Source organism: Stegastes partitus, unplaced genomic scaffold (assembly GCF_000690725.1).
Source record: "Stegastes partitus isolate 25-593 unplaced genomic scaffold, Stegastes_partitus-1.0.2 Scaffold88, whole genome shotgun sequence".
Taxonomy (NCBI): Eukaryota; Metazoa; Chordata; class Actinopteri; family Pomacentridae; genus Stegastes; species Stegastes partitus.
In genome coordinates, this window is record NW_007577819.1 from 466,116 (window position 1) to 485,743 (window position 19,628).

Here is a 19,628-nt window from a genome sequence, read left to right on the forward strand (position 1 = left end):
ATTTACAGTGGCTTAGAGGAGTCAGCAGCTGTAGTCACTCACAAGACGTTAAGAGGCCACAAAGAAATGGAATTAAAACAACTTTCTACATCACCAAATCTCATCACTTAAGTCGCTTTATGTATACTTTTGACAAATATGAAAAAAAACAAAAGGCAGGATTGTTTTTTTGTGCGACAAAGACGCCTTTTGTTTATGACTGTGCCTGTAATTTTCATATATTAGACTTTCCAAATATTGTCATATTTGATTTTGTACTTGTGCAAAAATGGCGTCTTGTAATATTAAGATGTTCTGACAGTGTGTGCATCAATTTATTTTTTTAACCAGGTGGTTTGCGAGTAACCAGCGAACAGAAGGATGAAGAATTCCACTTCCTGGTTTTCACTGATGTCTTTGGCAACAAGACCCACGGAGCAGTGATGCAGTATTACCGTCCCATACAGGTGCACACGGAGAACATGGAATTCTTCACACACAGCAGTTAAACTAGAACCTATGATGCTCATCAGGCCAAACTAGAATATATTTTACATGCAGCTGTTATAGTTAACCTGTGAACATGTGGCTGCATTACACTGTTGTATAAAACTAACCTTAAATGAAGAAAATCACTGTTGGTTTTTTTTGTGTTTTGGCAGGAAGGAACGTTTTTCTATCAGAACAGTGCCGATTCCTCCAATCTCTACTCTGCCTACAGTTTCTGTGTCATATCCAAGTATCCGTTCTTCACTGCACTCAAAGACTGTCTGTCCTGGTGAGAAACAGACAAATTAAATGGGTTTAAATCAAAGTGGTTTCCAGTAATGATGCAGTTCCTATTTTACCTGCAACATTTCCTAACCCTCTGTACTCTCAAATCTGTCTGAGGTGTTAAAAGACTTGTTTTCTTTTAAAGAATTGCTGAAATTACAGCAATTATCGTCCAGAAACTGAAAGAATCATTGAAGTTTCAACTTTCAGACAGTAATTGAACTAATCATGTGGCGTACGGAACCAAATTTAAGTTTAAAATTCCAATATTTTATCAAAATAATTTATTCTACATGTGAAAAAACGGCCCAAAAAAATAAACCATATACAGCAGATTTTGTAAATAAAAAAATTGCTTTTCTGCTCGACTAAGAAGTCGTGATTCACCCAGCCAAGTCACTTGACAAAAATCTTCTAGACTTTTAGGCTGAACTGCAGGCCGTGTTTATGCAGAGCACAGGAGAGAAGACTGAGAGGGGAATCAAATGTACTTGATTACTAAAAATAAATGCGGCACAGCTCAGAAATGGTAACAGAGAAGCAAATCATTTGAAGATACATTCAGCATGGTGAAACATCTTTCTACGGCTGACGAGCAGAGTAGAAAGAAAGATGCTGATTTTCCAGAGCAGTGGTCCCAAAGTGCCAGACCGTGATCGCAGAAACAGAATTAAAGTATTTTTTTTGCTTTATTTGATTTACGGCGGAGTCTGCAGGGTGTTTTATTTTGAAAAATGACTAGCTCGTCTCCCGCTTGTTTCCTGCACTTGACTACGTCTGTTTTCATGCCCAGCTGTTTAACAAAGCCATCAGTCTAGCTGCTGCCAAAATGAATTAAAAAAAACTAGCTTTTCTGGAGAGCTTCTGTGAAAAGAGGTAGAAACTCGATGCTAAGACAAAAGAAAAAGTAAATACATTTTTAGCAATAACAAATAATTCTATTTGTTTATGACAATTGTTTAATAGAAAAAAACAATTATTATTTGTTATAACCGGGCTGTAGAAAATTGTCTTGCTTGAAACCGGTCGGTGGTGCAAAAAAGGTTGGAGACTGTTGTTCTGGAGGATGTAAAAATGTAAATAGTTAAATATCTGTAGCATGCAGTGCCTGTTCTTCCCCAGTATTGGCAACACCTGGGGTCAAATTGAACATGTGGATTTCAGGTTTTCAATTTTTTGTAAAATAATGACATTCAACTTACATTTTTGTTTCCTACTACGATTTATGGCAATATAACTTTGTCATACGGCACAAAATACATTTCTGAGTCCTCTCTACTTCTATTCATGGTTGTTCTGTTTCCATAAAAGTGAAGGACTTTATATTGCAGTGAAAAATGAGCCACAGTCAGGAGGAATGTGACAGGAGGAAAAAAACAAACTGCTTGGAGTTAATTTTCAAATCAGCTGTTAAACATCATGTGTGTGGCAAAAATCATGGCTATGCACCATATGTTGCATAAAGAGATTGTTCTTGCTTTGTCAGTTATCATGTTTTAACCTCAGTGTCTCTTTCTCTTTATTTTCTAGTCTTTTAATCCAGCTCAAAACTTGTCGGCTATCAGACATGGAAGACAGAGTGAAGGAGTTTGCGGCCAAACTGACCCTTGTGCCGGTTCCGCCTCCTGGACAGCTACATCTGGTGTTTTTAACTTATAAACATAAAGCCTTTTTTTCTGACACCAACAACATTATCAGTGCTATTATTTTGTTTGTGCTGCGTTTTCCAGATGTTTACACTACGACCTCTGACCATCATTTTACCCGCCAAAGAAGACAAAGACCTCCCGGCTGTGGATTTAGACCTCCACCTGCCGTTGCTTTGCTTCAGGCCTCAGCAGCTGCTGCAGGTATTACGCACACTTTGTGCTTTAGTCAAACAAAGAGGAGGCTCATGGTAACTCTCTCTGTGTGTGTGTTTGCAGGTGATATCTTGTCTCCTGCAGGAACAGCGGGTGGTTTTATTTTCTGCCGACTGGTCCAGACTCACGCTGATGGCGGAGTGCTTGTTGCTTTTCCTGCAGGTCAGTTCAGAATCTAAAATTTAAATCTGAAAGCTGTTGCATCCTCCTTTATCTTTCTTGAAGCCGTCCATCCTTTCATCTCTCTTCCAGCCTCTGTCCTGGCAGCAGCCTTATGTTCCTGTCCTGGCCAGAGGCATGCTGGACTTTCTAATGGCTCCGACTGCCTTTCTGATGGGCTGCCATCTCAGCCACTTTGCTGAGGTCGCTGCTGTAAGTATATAACCTACCAAATTACACTTTACAGCACAGGCATCAAAGGTATATTGGGAGTTTTTTTTTTTTTTTATTGGCCACCGATTGTCCCTTAAAAGTGATCTGGTGCTTCAGTGGAAGGAAACTGGACTTTTTTAATTTTTTTGGGTGTTTTTTGAAGACATTTCGCCTTTATCCAAGAGGCTTTTGCAGTTCTAATTGGCTGGTTGGGTGTCCCAGGTATGTAGGACAAGGTGGGGAAAAAAAGTTGATTCAACAACTCAGGAGTGCGTGACTAAGGAGTGGACTGAGGCAGGTGTTGGCATCATAAATCGTGAAATAAATTACAAATTAAAGAGAGCTTTTTCCCAGTAAAACTACCTATGTTCCTACCTCTAAATCACACGTCTCATTGCCCATTAACAGCCCAAGACTCATGTTGTTCAAGGTGTTAATGGTGGTAAAACTGCCTGGTTAGGGGTCTCAGTACGGCATTGTAAGGACCTGATAAGTGGTGTGATAAATGCTCTGTTTTACAGTTTAACATCAAGGACTTCCTTCACTTCTTTCTCAAATCGTCTTTCTCCAGAATGTGCACATTGTTGTCCTCAAAGCAATCTCTTTATTGACGGAGGTGAACCGCTGAGCCTGACAGTAGAGCAGTCAGGGAGGTCATCAGTGTTAAAGTGGAGCAGCCATCTCTGAAAAGGTGGAGGTGGTCTGTGATGCCACTTATCAGGCACTTATGATGCAGTCCTTGGATCCTGTCGCAGGCAGTTTCACCACCACTCACAGCCTCAGCATGTGAGTCTTTGGTCTTAAGTCATTTGATCTGGGAATCAGAACAAATACCTGGTACCTTGCAGCCAATCAGAACTGACGAAGCCTCGATTAAAGCTGTGGAATTTACTTATTCCAAGTTTAAATGTAATTTACTGGTGTTGTGGCAGTTTTAGCTCGATTTGTAAGTCATTTGCTCCTTGCTTTGTTGTTCATGTTGATGAACGCTGATGATTCTTTTTTATATTTTAATCTTGGTATCCAGGAAACGGAAGATTTGATCTTAATTAATATTGATGAAGGAAGCGTCTCCACTTCCTCTTCCGAAACCGTTGACCTGCCTGACATTCCTCCGGCTGCTGCAGACTGTTTCACACAGAGGTAACGCTGTAGCACCGACGAATCTTCAACCAACTGCTGAACTGTAGTACATGAAAAACACTAGCTTGAACTGGAGCCTCACGTGTTAAATATACAACTTTATTGATAATAAGCCTCTCTCAAACTACACAAGAGATGTTCTGTTTTCATTCATCTGAATATGTTTTGCAGGTGTCAGTCACTGCAGATACACTTTGACTTGGATCACTGCCGTCACGCGAGTTGCACCGACATCAACGAGCAGCGAGCTCAGAGGAGAACGTGGCAACACAACCTCAACCACCACATCCAGAGGGTCGCGCTGGAACTCATAGTCAACATATTCAGGTTCTGCGTGTACTAACATCAAGTGGGGTGGTTCTCTTAAGTATATACTAGTATTTACTCAATGTATGTGTGTGTATTTCACAGGGATGTTAGCAATCATCTCAACTATGAACACCGAGTCTTTAACAGCGAGGAGTTCCTGAAAACCAGAGAGCCAGCAGAGCAAGTTTTTTACAAGAAGGTAAACCTGGTGGTTGATGTCTATTAGCAGTCATTGGATGCTAGAAAAAGATTATCTCACGCAGAGATATTACCTTTGCTGCGTTGCAGGTGTTGGAGACCCACATCTTCCATTCGTTCCTCAAGGATCGTCTCAACAAGAAAATGGACAACTTTGCTCGAATGGAACTGAGCACACGTTCTGAGATGCAGAAGTAGGTTTCAAATCCATATAATGTGCCTTAAAGAGAATTTTCATCAAGTTTTACACAAAAAAATATGAGAAAAACTGGACAATATAACCCTTATAAAAGTAGGATTTATTGCAGGGATGTTATGTTAGGCTGCATAAGGTTTATCTGTATTTACATGTTGAACTAGAAGCATGAACCCCTTCAGACATTCACTTCTTTCTATTAATCTGATGCTATCTGAACACCAGTTTCATGTCTAAATGTAGAAGCTGCAATCATTTCCATATCACTTTGGCATTCAGTCACATCAATAGATAGACAAGCATTTTTGTCATACTCTAAACTGTGTTAAGTGATTTGCTTCGGCACCAATGTTGATCCAAAAACATCACACAGTTTGCACGTCGAGAAACATCTTTCTCATTCACTTTGCTTCACAATCTTAGATCTGTTGCCGTCTGAAATGTCCATGACAGAGACCGTAGCAGGTCAGATTAATGAGACTGAGCAGGAAAAAGTGTACTCCAGGTTAAAAAAAAACAGTTTGCAGGAGCTGAAGTTTAGTTTGCAGGAGTTTTTCCTCTGAGTTGACTGAATACCCAGGATCCATATGAGAGTATCCATAAAGAGAGAGAGATGTAGGCATTTATGCACAACAGCAGTGACTTCATTTGGTGTTTATAATTTGAAATACTGACATGGAGACAGGACGGATCAGAAGCTAACATCAGGTCACACTGTGAACTTTTCACACGGAGTCACAGTTTGCGGTTAAATCATTTAGCGGTCAACGTCAGGTCGGAGCTGCTTCACGGCTTGTGGGATATTTTTATTTTAATATACGAAAGGCTTGACTATGGCATGTTTGAAGCAGGACAAAAAAAGATTTTAAAAGCTCCTTGCAAGTGGAAAATAGTAGTGGAAAATAAACTAGAACTTTGATTATTGTGCATTGGACATCACTTGACTGACAAATACCATACTGTTGCACTCTCTGTGCATGAGGAACATTAACAAGACTCATAGCTTAATGACAGAATGCTTCACTTTAACATACTGAAGAAGCCAGCAGTCATTTGTATCCCATGTTTGAAAATGGCTTACATGTATGCTGATAATAAATTCAGATTCAGAAGTAGAGCAGCAAAAATCTGGTGTGAAGTTAAATGTATTCATGTCCTCTTATGTTGTCATATGTTTACGTCCAACAATACACAACAGTTAGAAGTCTGCAGGCTACAGGTCTCCATTGTTTCTAACGTGTGTCCTCTAGAATGAAGGCCATGGTTGAAGTCCCTCGCAGACCCACCATGCAGGAGATTCAGGCCAGGAGGAAGAGCTCCGTCGTGGAGAACCGGCTCAGTAAGAGGCTGGGGATGAGCCTCCCCAACCTGGGAGTTGACCAGACCATCAGCTTCCACAGAAACTCGCTGATGAGCAGGATCATGGCGCCCGATCCTGGTGGGGCTCAAGAAATATAGCCAGTTATTAACACCTGATTGATGTGTAGAGATTCACATTGTCTAGATGTCTGAAAAATACTGCTTATGCTCTTTTTCTTTCCCCTTGCATGTCCTCCTCCCCTGTCCCACATATTCTCATCTCTGTCTCTCTTTAAATTCCCTTCTGTCCTCTTCCAGCGCTGAGATCACCTAGTAAGCCTGTCAAGATGTTTAAACTGCCAGACTTCCCAGCATCTCTGTCCTTCCACTCTGTCCAGAGTTATTACAGTGAGCTCATCCAGCAGCTTGGAAAAGCTATTTTCTCTGTCCAGAACGAGAGCTCTGCCCTGCTGGCCAGGTATTCTGTTTCACTGTCACCTTGCCATCTTATTTTAAGTTGCGTGTTCCGCTACAGAACATGTTGCAGATTCCACTGACTTCATTGTTTTTAGGTTCTACTACTTGCGTGGGTTCATCAACACGTTGTGTTCGCGGCGGCTGGACGCTCTGAGCGACTTCCAGAACCTCTACAAGACCGACACGGCCATCTTCCCCACACATCTGGTCACGTATCTGGTGGATTCGCTGCACCGAGACGAAAGGCAGCAAGCGCACAGACGACCTGAACTAAAGAGACTCATCCTCAAGGTCAGTCAGCTCGCACATTTATTGATTCATGGGTTTGTGTAACTCTGCGACACCTCAGTTGGTGATTAAATTACAAAGCTTGTACATAAAATACATGCTGTTATCACATTAGAAATATTTCTAAAATGGGATCTATCTTTGGTTCTAAAGACACAGAGAACTCAGCTGCCACATTTTTTAACCGGAATCGAGAGACCACATCATATCTCTCCTGTTTTATAATAATCATAATAACTTTAGTCATATAGCACCTTTAAAAAACTGTTACAAAGTGCTTTTAGGACAGGACAAAAAGGAAAATAAGAATAATCAGGAAGACCATTTAATAACAGACGGAGAAAGCATTTACATTGACTCCTTGTATGTTTCTGGACAGATTTTAAGATGTTTTTATTGATTACTTTTAACCCTCTGAACCCTCAAAACGCGTCAGTGGGTTTAAAAGGCATTTTATCTTTAAAAGAAAAACACCTAAATGACACAATTTATTAGAGCCAGAAACTGTATAAACAGAAATAATCCTCAGATCTTCCCCTTTTTGGTGGTCATTGTGTGTATCAAGTGCAACATGTGGGAAAATTAACCTGAGTTTAATCTGAGTTTAAAATTACATTTTATCCTAATTGCTTTTTGCTTAATGTCTCATTTAAAAATGAACTGAAACTAACCCATTTGCACTAAATGTAAAAAACTAACAATCACATTCTCCTCAAGGCAACTAAAAAGCCATTAGGCAGCTGAACTTTTTCAACTGAACTGCAGGCTGCCTAAAAAGTATGAATTGTAAGATTGCAGTTCCTTCTTGAAACTTATTTCTATCATAGAGCCTTACCCAGTTTTACTTGTGTTTAAGTTTCCTTTGAACCATCTTTTTTTTCTTTTCTTTATGTTTTCAACCTTTTGCAATACTGCTCTGCTTTTTATCGACCAAATTGTGTTTTTACTGCTCGTCTCATCTGTTTTATTTTACTGCCTTGTGAACATAGACTGTATAAAAGATGGACGTAGCAACCGGCCCTGAAAAATGAAGCCAACCCGGAAGTGCAACCTGCAATATCACTACGCCTGCTAGCTGCTGGCTCCAAAAAGTCCTGGCTCCCATAGACTTGAATTGGAAAAGAAGTGATCACAGATCACGAAATACCGCATTCCTATAGCTCAGGATTTTTTAATATTAGTTTTCATGGTCAAGTCCAGAGATCAGGTGGCCAATCTGAAAATAAATCAATACTGAATTTTTTAAAAAATCGTCAAAATTTTGCGGGGCAAGGGGCATGGCTGGCTTGATTGACAGTCGGCAGCGACCATACAGAGGAAGCGAGCAGAAGGCGGTAAATGTGGGCGGGCAGAGAGGACCCGCCTCTCAATCCATCTGACCAATCACTGCTCCTATGGTTCCGCCCCCCCCGACGATTTTTGCATCACTGGCTCCAAAATCCAAGATGTCAACCAGGAAGTAGCGAAACCCTGGCTTCATTTTCTCAGTGCAGAAACCAACGGGTGACGTCACGGTAGCTACGTCCGTCTTTTATACAATCTATGCTTGTGAAGCACACAGCTATCTGAGTTGTTATCGTAAGTAGTGATGATCTTAGTGATTCTGCATTTTTTGTCCTTTATTAGGTGAAGACTGATCACGAGAAGCTGCTGGTGCAGCCTGATGACTACGTCAAGAAGTTCAAACTTCCTCGCCAGCAGCTGCATCAGGATGAGTTTGTACGCTGCGTTCAAGAGTGCAGGATTGTTAAAGACGTCGCCACCATTCACCGTTTATTTGAGGCTCTCACTGATGGTGAGTGAAGACGGCAAGACCGAAGCTTGTTATTCAGGGATCAATTTAGATTTCTAAAATATTTTTAGGAATTATGTTAAACCGTCTGATGTAAAACCTGAAACATTAGAAAATGCTAAAAGAATGCTGTTTGAAGTTCAAAGTCCAGCGTCAGTGATTTTCATGGCTCTTCTATTCGATGTGCTCTGACCTGACATGGTGGACGCTGAAGTGGTTTTTACAGCACTGATTTTCTCCAACAGCATTACATGAAAGACTTTTGAATTGATTAGCACGGTGGTTGTAATCAAGCAGCCGTCAGATGATCTGTTACGCTCCTTTATTGCTCTTTAAAGGCCAATTCATGTTTTCTGCATGACTTTGAAGTAGACGCACGCAACACTCTATTCATAATACAGTAGCGCCACGCTGGTCTGTTATGCAGATGGTTGCATTGACGTTCGCATCCAGCGCAGAAATACATCCAGGGCTCCTGAGGGTGCTTCTGAAAGGCTGTGATTTTATGTTCTTATACAGGATATAGCAGCTGGTTACAGATGGGACTGTAGCAATGGATTGTTCTCGAGCGGATATCTGGAGAATTTAGAACTTTCCGCTGTGTTTCAAGAGAAAAGTCCAGCAGCGACTACGAGATTTAAAGTTCTTTTTATGATGAGCTATGAAGTGTGGATGACAGGAAAATGTGTTTTGAGCCCTGTTGTGGACCTTGTGGCCACTGGAAACTGCACAGTACCAGTTGGTAAATTGTCAGAGCCTGTGTCTAATGCAGCTTTTACCCAAAAGAAAAAGAAACAGAGCTAAAAGGAGGGCAAATATTGGACCTACCAGGTGGAAATAAGTACCTGATGCAGTATAGAGAGCCAGTTTAACATTTACTGGCTAGACAGGATGTGTGTTTTAGAGCTCCACATTATCATCCTTCTAGAAAAAACGATTTTACTTTTACCATTAATGTGTTTGTCATTGCAGATTTTTAGCAATTTCAATTTGAGATATCTGCAGCTGAAGTGTGACTACAACAGTTTGCATCTTACTAGTCATAGTTTTAGTCCTGGACATGTTTAACCCTCCTTAATTGAAGATATCAACACTGTCCCTTTTTTGGGATCTTAAATAAGGTTTCAAGTTGTCAGAATTATGTTGTAGAGTTCTTGTCTGTCAAGAGAAGTTGAATATTATAAAGTAGTAGCTAGTAAGTGGAAATTGTGCATCAAAGGGAAACAGATTTTATGTGGAGTCTCAGTTTATATCAGCAAAAAACATGACAGGGAAAAACACCACGTGATGAAGGCCGTAAAATAAAGTTTAGACTCACGCTTCATGCTGTTGGACTCCAGTGTCGTCTCGTCAGATTTCCCCGTGTTTGTTTTTGATTTTCAATCTGATGTGAAATCTAATCCTGCATGGCAAGATGGAAGAAAAACAGCTTTCTATTCTGGGAGTTTGTTTGGATCTTTGTGCATCCAGATGGTCGTTAAGCAACACATGAGGAACAATAGGCGCTTCTCTGTGATAGATGTGGAACTAAATTGGTCCTTTTTAGTAGGTTTATGCACATTTCTTGGCTCCATTTGCTTGCTTTTTATTGTACACAAGCGCTCTTCGTCTTCGCCCCAGGTCAGCCTCAGCAGGTCGACCCCGAGCTCTTCAAAATCTTCTACACCTTCTGGAAGGAGGCCGAAGCTGAAGCTCAAGACGTCAGCCTCCCCTCTGAGGTCATCGACCACCTCGACTACAGCGAGTGCGTCTACAAGTTGTCGTCCTGCGTCAAAACCTCCCTCGGCGTCGGCAAAATCGCCATGACGCAGAAACGTCTGTTTTTGCTCACCGAGGGTCGACCCGGCTTCCTGGAGATCACAAAGTTCCGAGACATCCAGGTGAAGGTGTCTCCAATCTGTTTTCTCGCCATTGTTTCGAAGCTTTCTTTATCTTAACTCCTTGCTCCCTCGGTCCTCTCTATAGGAGGTGAAGATCGCAACAGCTCCCTTTCTGCTCATTCGTATTCCTTCCCTTCGCATCCAGACCTCCGGCAGGCGTGAGGCGTTCGAAGCCAACCTGAAGACGGAGACTGAACTCTGGAACCTGGTGGTCAAAGAGATGTGGGCCGGACGCAGGATGGCAGACCAGCACAAGGTAAAGTCTGCGAAAGGGTTAGGCTTAGGGTTAGGAAGGAGCTGTGATACTTCAGTCCACCGACAAAAAGGATTCGAGGCAACAAAGAAACGTGGAGCGTCTCTTTTATGAACTGTGCGGCTGTAGGGGAGAATGTACAGCCTGGAGCCGGGTCACAATGAAACTAGAGCCAAGATGATGCATAATAATAACATCTCAAACTGCATCTCATGCTCCCAAATTATAGGTCACAGTTGCACCATAATAAACTGTGGCCTTCTGACTGACACTGTGAACAGTTAAGGCCAAAATTATTCATACCCATGCCTTATTTTGATTTATTGTGAATTTGCATTTGACCAGTGGATTTCTTCAGGCTGGAAATGACAGTAAAACATTATGTCAGTGATAAATCTGAAACTTTTTCTACATTTTTACTCCATACCCCTTGAAATTGTCACAGAGATTTGAGAAAATGCAGCTTCTGTACCATTCCAAGATTCAGGGTTTGTCATTTTTTGTGCATTTGCATACATAAGAAACGACATGCAGTTCCTTCAGTGCCAGGGTGGTGCGAAAATAAAAGCAATAACAATAAAAAACAGATAAGATAACCCTTTATTAATCAATTTACAGTAGAAAGAGGTGCTATCGTATATAGAATGCAGCACAAAAATATAAATAAACCAAAATATGCACAAGTACTTGTTCTAGAAATAACATTAATGCACATATCAGTGGTATTACATCGATTTTGGATGAATAGAAATCCTGAGAGAGTATTAAATGAGAGAGTATAAATGTACAACGATAAAAATACAGCTTACAAATACAGGTTTTAATAAAAGCACCACAGAGTTCCTGGTCAGTCTTACCATATTCTATAGTGTGACATTTATTATTAACGTGGCTAACACAATGTTCATGTTGGGACATAGAGAAGCTGCATTTTCTCAAAAGTTTGTGACAGTTCCAAGGGTATGAATAATTCTGGACAGGGCATTTTTAGTAAAAAAAATTGAAATAGTTAAAGTTTGTTATTAACACAGCGTCTTATTGTCTTTTGTTGCTTGTTTATGTCGTTTCCAGACAAAATAAACCTGCTGGTCTAATAAAAATTCAACAAAAATCCAAAATGTGTCACAGCTATAAACAACTTTGGGCTTAACTCTGTGAATACTGTAATTAGCACTGACAGTATTTGTTTTTGTGCTCACCATCACTTACTGTACCCATGTTTATTTTGACATGTACCTCCCTCTGTGTCTCTGCAGGACCCTCAGTACATGACTCAGGCTCTGACCAACGTGCTGCTGATGGATGCCGTCACCGGCTGCCTGCAGACTCAGAGGTCCATCGCTGCTGCTTCAAAGCTGGCTTACTTTGATAAGATCAAACATGAAGGTCTGGACTTACTCACGGCTGTGCTGCTCCTTGTGTTTTATTGATACTTTTTATGAAAGAAACATACATGAATAACTCGTTTGTAGATTTTCTGATTTAAAAATCAAACTCACCGGTCCCCTTTGAAGAACTACAACTAACCAAATTAATGATTCGCTCAGATTAACCATCTTGCTGATGATTGTTTCTATTATGAATCTGACAGTGTGTGCAAGTCTCAAGCCTGAAAATCTGCAGTTTAGTGTGTTTTTATACAAAGAAATGCACCCAGTAGTCAGTGTTGAGGCCTTGGAAATAGAAGTTTAGTTAACATTTATGCTTAATAGATGACTTAACTAATTAACTGAATACCAGTACAGGTGCTGGTTAGTTTTCTATCAACAACTACTTGATTAATCAATATGTTTTTAAGGTCAGATGTGTCTTTCTTACTTCCTCTCTGTTCAGTTTTAAGAGGCTTTATTGACATTACATGGAATAAAGAGGTGTGATTAATAAAAACCTCTCACTGAACATCTCAACAACACCATCTTTCTCTCATTGTCTCATCTCCATACCTAAATCTTACTGCTTTTCTACTTTGTGCTGCGTTTCTTATGTTGTTTTTTTTTTTTTTCTGAGCATTAATCTGGCAACAGATGGTCCTTCAGGATTAACAAAGTTTGATCTCATCTCCAACCAGTTCCCATGATGGTGCCCAAAACTACCTCAGAGACTCTCAAGCACAAGATCAACCCGTCGCTGGACCTGGCTGAACCTCAGACTGTACACGTGCTGCTCTACACGCCAGGTATCAATCTGCTTCTTCACATGTGTTTAGCCTGAAAGTATTCTCATACAGTTGAAACTAGACGTTTACATCCACTGCATAAAAAGACTTAAAACATTTTTTTCCCCTCACTATCTGACATTAAATCAGACTAAACTTTTCCTGTTTTAGGTCAGTTACGATTACCAAAATTATTTCTATTTGCTAAATGCCAGAATAATGAGAGAGAGAAATTTATAGAGATTTTTTTTTATTACTTTGTTTAAAGTCAGAAGTTTACATCCATTTCCTTAGTATTTGGCAGCATTTCCTTTAAACTGTATGACTTGGGTCAAATGTTTTGGGTTTCCTTCCACAAGCTTCTCACAGTAATTTACTGGAATATTGACTTATTTTGGTTTTATGTCTTTTCATACAGTTCATGTAAACTTCTGGTTTTAACTGTATGTGGATCCATCTGCATGGATCTGTTTTGTCAACACTGGATGAGAGTCAGCTTGATTCTCACTGTGTAATAAACTGCATGTTGTTCACAAGGCACATGCTGTCAGATGGTGTTAAGTTGCATTAATGAGCGCTCCACCACAAAAGAACAACATATTTTTTAAAACTGACATTTGAAGTTTTTGTGCTGTGAACATTTACTCCTGTCATGCACAGCTATGCAAAAATATTCATACCCATGCAAAAATTCAATTTTTTGTGAATTTTTATTTGACCAAAAGGTTTCTTCTGACATAAACAAGCAGCAAACATACATGATGTGTAAGAACCTAACGTTTAAATGCACCTGCGAGCCTGTGGGAGCCTGCATACGTTGGTACTGTTTGTATAGAAGCAGATGCGTCAGTGAAACCGATCCGTGTGGCCTCCATTAGTCCTGCTGTGCCGTGGTTAACAGGCAGGATAATGTCGCTCTTGTTAGACTTGTTTACAGCGTTAAAGGGAATGAATTCTCCTGCAAACTGCTGATCGAGTATGAAGAGAGAACCGAGTTCAAGGAAGTAAATAGGGCAGATAAACAACATTATGACAAGTGATAGCGTGTAAAGCAACAAGCTGAAGTATTTTGTGACGTAAAGTGTGCGTTGATTTGTTATTTTGGTTATTTTATTAAAGTATGCTAACCCTCTGAACCCCAAAACCTGCTGGTGGGTTTGAAAGACTTATTATCCTTTTAAAAAAAAATGCCAAAGTAACAGCATTTATCAGAGCCACAAACTGAAAAAATGTGCAAATGTTTAACTTTCAAAGGTGCTTGAACAGATTTTGTGTGATGTGCACTTTTATCAGGAAAAAAACAACTAAATCTGAGATTAAAACCTTCATGTTTGATCAATATAACTTATTCTACAGGACTATTTTAAACATTCCCATGAATCAAATGTTTGCATCTGATTCTGTAGAAAACTAAAAATGCTGTGCTCATCAGTTTAACCGGGAATCCATGACTGACTGAGCTGCAACCAGCAGTCACATGACAAAGTGTTCAGGTGAACTGCAGGTAGTGTTTACACTTGATCAGTAAAATTTACATTTACAATTTCACTTAGCAGACACTTTCATCCAAAGCGATGTACATTTGAGAGTAGATCACATTCACACACCAGTGGCCACAGAGCTGCCATGCAAGGTGCCTGTCTGCCTTTGGGAGCAACTTCGGGTTCAGTGTTTTGCCCAAGGACACTTGTGGACTGTGGAGGGGCGGGGGATCAATCCACCAACCTTGCCATTAGTGGACAACCCAGTGTACCACCTGAGCCACAGCCACAAAATAAATGCAGCACAGCTCAAAAACAGCATATAGAGAAGCAAGTTGTCAGTAAGTAGTTGAAAGACAAACTGAGCGTGGTCTGAAAGACGCAGAGTTTGTAGCAGTTGGAAAAATGTGAACAGCTACCACCATTTTTGCAGTATTAGACGCTTGGAAAAATGTTGTGCATGTCGATTCCACTTGATTTATGGCATCACAAGAGGTTGTGGTGTTTCCACAGAGGTGCAGATCTTTAGATTGTAGTGAAAAATGAGCACACAGGAAGCAAGAAAGAGACAAGAGCAAAAAATGCACAAAACTGCTCGAGCTCAGGGGGTTAATGTACGGACATGTGGGCAGAAAACATGTTGCAAACTTTGCAACAAAAAACAAGTTATTTGTTCTAAAGTTGACAATGCAAGCTTCTGATGAAAGGGTGTAGTTACTTTTTTTTTTACAGAATAATAATCTGTTGATATTTTTGTTGATGAAATGACAGACAGCGCTAATTTTTCGTGTTGAAGTATTCCATCTTTATCTCACCCCTCCTCTCGTCTGTTCATCTCTTGCTTCAGGTCAGCTGACTTGCAACGACTCGGTGGGTGAGATGAACCCGAAGCTGTGGGTGGCTCTCAGCGGGGGCAGAGTGGTTGTGTTCGATGCAGCGAGCTGGTGTTTGCTGCAGGCCTGCATCCAGGTCGGAGAGTCGCAAGTGGTGAGAGCAGACATGCAACTACTAGCGGTTATTTAAAAGGCATCTCCACTGATTTTATGCATCAAAATCTGAGCAGTTCTCCTGCATATGTGGAAAAAAAGTTGAAATAATTGTTGCTGATGAAGTCTGCATCAATTTTAAGATGTTGTTTTAGCACAACATGAGTCCAGCTGCATGATGGGAGGCTGAGCCAGATCAGTTCAGTGCTTTAATGTGAAGTTTAATGAACTGTAGCTACAGTCGTCCTCAAATGTATTCATACGCTTCCATTAAAGAAAAGGCAAAATTCACAATAGTCGCTCCAATAACTACAAACTGAAAAAAGTAATAATAAATAAAAAATGTGCTAAATTATAATTTAGTGAAATAAGACATTGCTTTTGAATTATAGTTGAAAATAATTTAAAAAAAAACAACAACAAACAAAACTGTCCCAGACAAATTAGAGCACTTTGCTGATGAGCAGTGGGCCAGAATACCTGTCAACAGGTGCAGAAGTCTGACTGAGAGTTACAGAAAACACCTGATTTGGCTCAAAGGGTTCTTCAACAATATATTAGTTCACGGGTCCCATCATGCTTGTGTGTTTGTTTGTTGTTGTTGTTGTTGTTTTTTCTAATATTTCTGTTGAACCACAATTCAAAAGCAATGTCATGATTTTCATTAAATTTTTATTTATTATTACTTTTGTCAGCTTATTTCAGTGACAGCTGTTTTTTTCCTTCTTTAATGGGAGGGTATGAATACATTTGAGGACGACCGTATAAGCCAACATGGAGCTGCTATCTGTATAGTTTTTGTGCAACGTTAGGATTTGAACATTATTCTGCAGACTGGAAAGTTATTTTCTAATGTATACTTTAATACTCTGATAATGTTGCTTTGATTGAACTAATATTTTAACTGAGTGCATTCTCAAAATTATTCACACTCTTCTCTGTAACAATGTATGCAAAGTCCTGATAGAGATGTGCGTCCTGTACTGTGTATTTACAGTAAAATAATGAAATGAAAAATACTTTATTTATCCCAGAAGGGAAATTCAATTCAAAATATACACAAAAACAAATAATTATGCTGTTTTTAAGTCTGCTAGCTGGCAGTTTTCTGAAATACGTGACACTGAGGTTTTCCTCTGTGCAGAACTGCATGATGGGACTGGTGCAGGAGCAGGTGTGGATCGGTTCTCAGGACTCTGTCATCTACATCATCGACACTCACAGCATGTCCTGCAACAAACAGCTGACCGAGCACAGACAGGAAGTGACCAGCCTCGCGCTGGACACCAGAGATCAACACAGCAGGTAGAGACGTGAGCATTTCTCATTCACATCAAACAGGTGAGACTAAATGTGCACGTGAGTGTGTTGCAGCGCTGTCGGTGTGTTTTAATCAGACTTTCTCCCAGTCAGCTGACGTACTCCTGCAGCAGCGACGGCTCGATCCTGCAGTGGGACTCGTCCAGTCTGAAAGTGAAGCGGCAGTTCCACCTCAGCTGTGAGCGTCTGTCCTCCATACAGGTCCACGATGGCACTCTGTGGTGCTGTAAGTACAAACTGTCCACTTCTGACTTCTAATGCTGAAATGATTCCAGTCATTTAAGCCACTTGAACCCCAAAACACAGCAGTTGGTTTGACAGGCGTGGACTATTTATGAAAAACTGCCTGCATTATTGCACTTGTCGAAGCCAGAAAACATAAAGAATTGTTGGATTCTAAACTTTCCAACGGTCCTTGAACTAATCATGTGTAACGTATGGCTCAATCAAGAAACTCAACCAAATGTAATATTTAAAAAAAGCATGAACAGGGGCTATAGTTCCCCGACGCAACGGTTGTGGGTTCGACTCCCGCTCATGACCCTTTGCTGCAGGTCTCTCCCCATTCTTCTCCTCGCTTTCCTGTCTATCTGTACTGCTCTAAACAAAGGCAAAAGCCCAAAAAATACATTAAAAAAATAAATAAATGGTGACTAATATCTCGAAATTGCTTCATTGTACATGTCAAAATCTGCAAAAATAAACAATTTGCACCATATTCTGTAAAAAAATTTAAAAAAAAAATCTGTGATCTTGACACAACCAGTCATTAATAATTCACAGTCATGTGACAAAAATTCAGGGACTATTAGGTTGAGCTGTTTCCACACAACACAGAGGAAATGATGAGACAGACGAAGAGGAAAATTAAAAAAAAAATACTTTATGAATAAATAAATGCAGCATGGCTCAAAAACAGCACACAGAGGAGCAAGTTGTTGGAAGATACATTCAGCATGGTGAAACATCTTTTAAAGCTGATGTGCAGAGTAGTTTGAAAAACCCTTCGTTTATAGAGGTTATAAACATGTAAATAGTAAAATATGAATAGCATTCAGAGACTAGTATTTGCAACACAAGTGGGCACTTGGAAAAATGCTGCACTGCACAAAATAAATATAAAAAACCTGTATCACACTGCACAGAAGGCGTTTTTCAGTTCTTTTTTCCTTTTAACAGTGGTTGTGCTGTTTAAATTAGGGTGCAAGGCTTTATATTGCAGTGAACAATGAGCCAACAGTGAAGAAAAAGTGTGACAGGAGCAAAGAAACACCCAGAAACTGATTGCAGTTTATACCTATCAGTGTATTTAACTTTGCTCCATTAGTTTGAATGTCCACTTACTGAATGCAGCTACCAGTGATTTTATGTCCTTAAGTCTGTCTTTCATTCCATCTTTACCACTGCAGTCAGCATCAAAGTGTAAAAAGTGTAAAACCTTTATTCCTTTGCCTTTACTAAACCAATATTTTCTACAAAAAATAAAAGACGCTGATGATTGTTTTGTGTGTCTGCAGGTTGTGAGAACAGCATTGTGGAGCTGAAAAAAAGCGGCGCACCTCAGAGAAGAATAACACTTCCCAGTGACCTACGGAGCATGCCCAGTAGCTTCAGCAGCTTCGTCGTCATCCCAGAGGTGACTTCACAATCCTCAGCTAATAAGTCAAACGGTTAAGGAAGTGGGCAGCCGTTCAGTGTGTTATAAGGTCACGTATTCAGACTGATTTGCAAACAGCGACCATGAGAGTAATTTGGTTTGTAAACTGTTTGCAGCAACCAATGAGCTCATACTGCAAACATTTCTCAAACATTTAAATATGGAGATAGAATTAAATTCTAATGTATTTTAGCTGCCAAAAAGACTTTCCAACAAGAGATAAAATGCTTTTTGTCAGTGCTTCTTGTAGTATTTGTACCGATTTCTTTCAAAGCATACCTGTGACTTGTGTTTGTCCCAGCGAGGGCAGGTGTGGACCGGCTGTGCAGACTCGGTGGATTTGTGTCTCTGGCAAATAAACAACCACAAACATCCACCTAAAAGAATCTCCCTGCCTGGAACCTCTGGAGTCACCTGCATGATCCGAGTCAAAGACCAGGTGAGCCGCGATCACATGTCAGTCTGCAAAAGTATCAGTTTGTCATCTATTACTAGGGTCCGAGCACACCAGTGCAAGGACCCTACTGGAACTATGTCATTATTTCTTCGTCACAAAGAAGCACTTTTTTCAGGTTCTAAACATACTCGAAAACTCACAAAACTTGGCACACACATCAGACCCGACAAAAAAAATTTAAATTAGGGGGAAATACAAACCTCAGTAGAAAAATGGCTCCACAGCGCCACCTGGAAAATTTCAACGGAGTTCCAACGGAAGCACGTTTGACCTAGACCTACGCAATTTGGTAGGTATATGGAGGAGGTCAGGACGAAGAAAAAAGTCAGTGGCTGTGTCCAAAATCATCCACTCACTCCCTACACCCTACTCACTATATAGGGATCAATGTATAGGGCACTATGTAGGGAGCACCTCGGCAAAGCAACATTTGTTGTGGTACAACTTGCTCAATCAGTTTAAAAGTTCAAAGAAAATAACTTCTTTATGTTTTTTTTGTTTGTTTTTATCATCAAGTATTTTACACCAGAAGTATTCAATGCATTTTGTTCTGCATTATTGTAAGATGCAGCAACATATGGATCCGAACATTTCACAAGCTGATTTTTGTATGATGAATTTTTTTTGTTAAATTATGCTTAAAGATGGGACTTGTCATGACAGTGCTGTGCACATTAACTCAGAAGGGAGAATTTAAGAGATTAATAAAAAAATTATATATATATCTGAAGAGATTATCACAGTGATAAG

General features: G+C 40.1%; 1 protein-coding gene across 1 annotated transcript in view; it reads left to right on the forward strand.

The window, feature by feature from the left end:
• Positions 1-19,628, forward strand: part of LOC103353878 (DENN domain-containing protein 3-like) — a 31,660-nt gene that overhangs the window by 7,412 nt on the left and 4,620 nt on the right. The window contains exons 5-27 of the mRNA XM_008277054.1: positions 331-446; positions 642-757; positions 2,284-2,395; positions 2,484-2,603; positions 2,679-2,777; positions 2,868-2,987; positions 4,015-4,130; positions 4,302-4,457; positions 4,542-4,638; positions 4,728-4,831; positions 6,084-6,271; positions 6,451-6,610; positions 6,705-6,900; positions 8,524-8,692; positions 10,310-10,569; positions 10,655-10,825; positions 12,079-12,208; positions 12,891-12,998; positions 15,306-15,445; positions 16,589-16,749; positions 16,854-16,990; positions 18,282-18,400; positions 18,723-18,860. Coding sequence (XP_008275276.1) covers positions 331-446; positions 642-757; positions 2,284-2,395; positions 2,484-2,603; positions 2,679-2,777; positions 2,868-2,987; positions 4,015-4,130; positions 4,302-4,457; positions 4,542-4,638; positions 4,728-4,831; positions 6,084-6,271; positions 6,451-6,610; positions 6,705-6,900; positions 8,524-8,692; positions 10,310-10,569; positions 10,655-10,825; positions 12,079-12,208; positions 12,891-12,998; positions 15,306-15,445; positions 16,589-16,749; positions 16,854-16,990; positions 18,282-18,400; positions 18,723-18,860 — 3,233 coding nt within the window. The remainder of the gene's footprint in view (positions 1-330; positions 447-641; positions 758-2,283; positions 2,396-2,483; positions 2,604-2,678; positions 2,778-2,867; positions 2,988-4,014; positions 4,131-4,301; positions 4,458-4,541; positions 4,639-4,727; positions 4,832-6,083; positions 6,272-6,450; positions 6,611-6,704; positions 6,901-8,523; positions 8,693-10,309; positions 10,570-10,654; positions 10,826-12,078; positions 12,209-12,890; positions 12,999-15,305; positions 15,446-16,588; positions 16,750-16,853; positions 16,991-18,281; positions 18,401-18,722; positions 18,861-19,628) is intronic.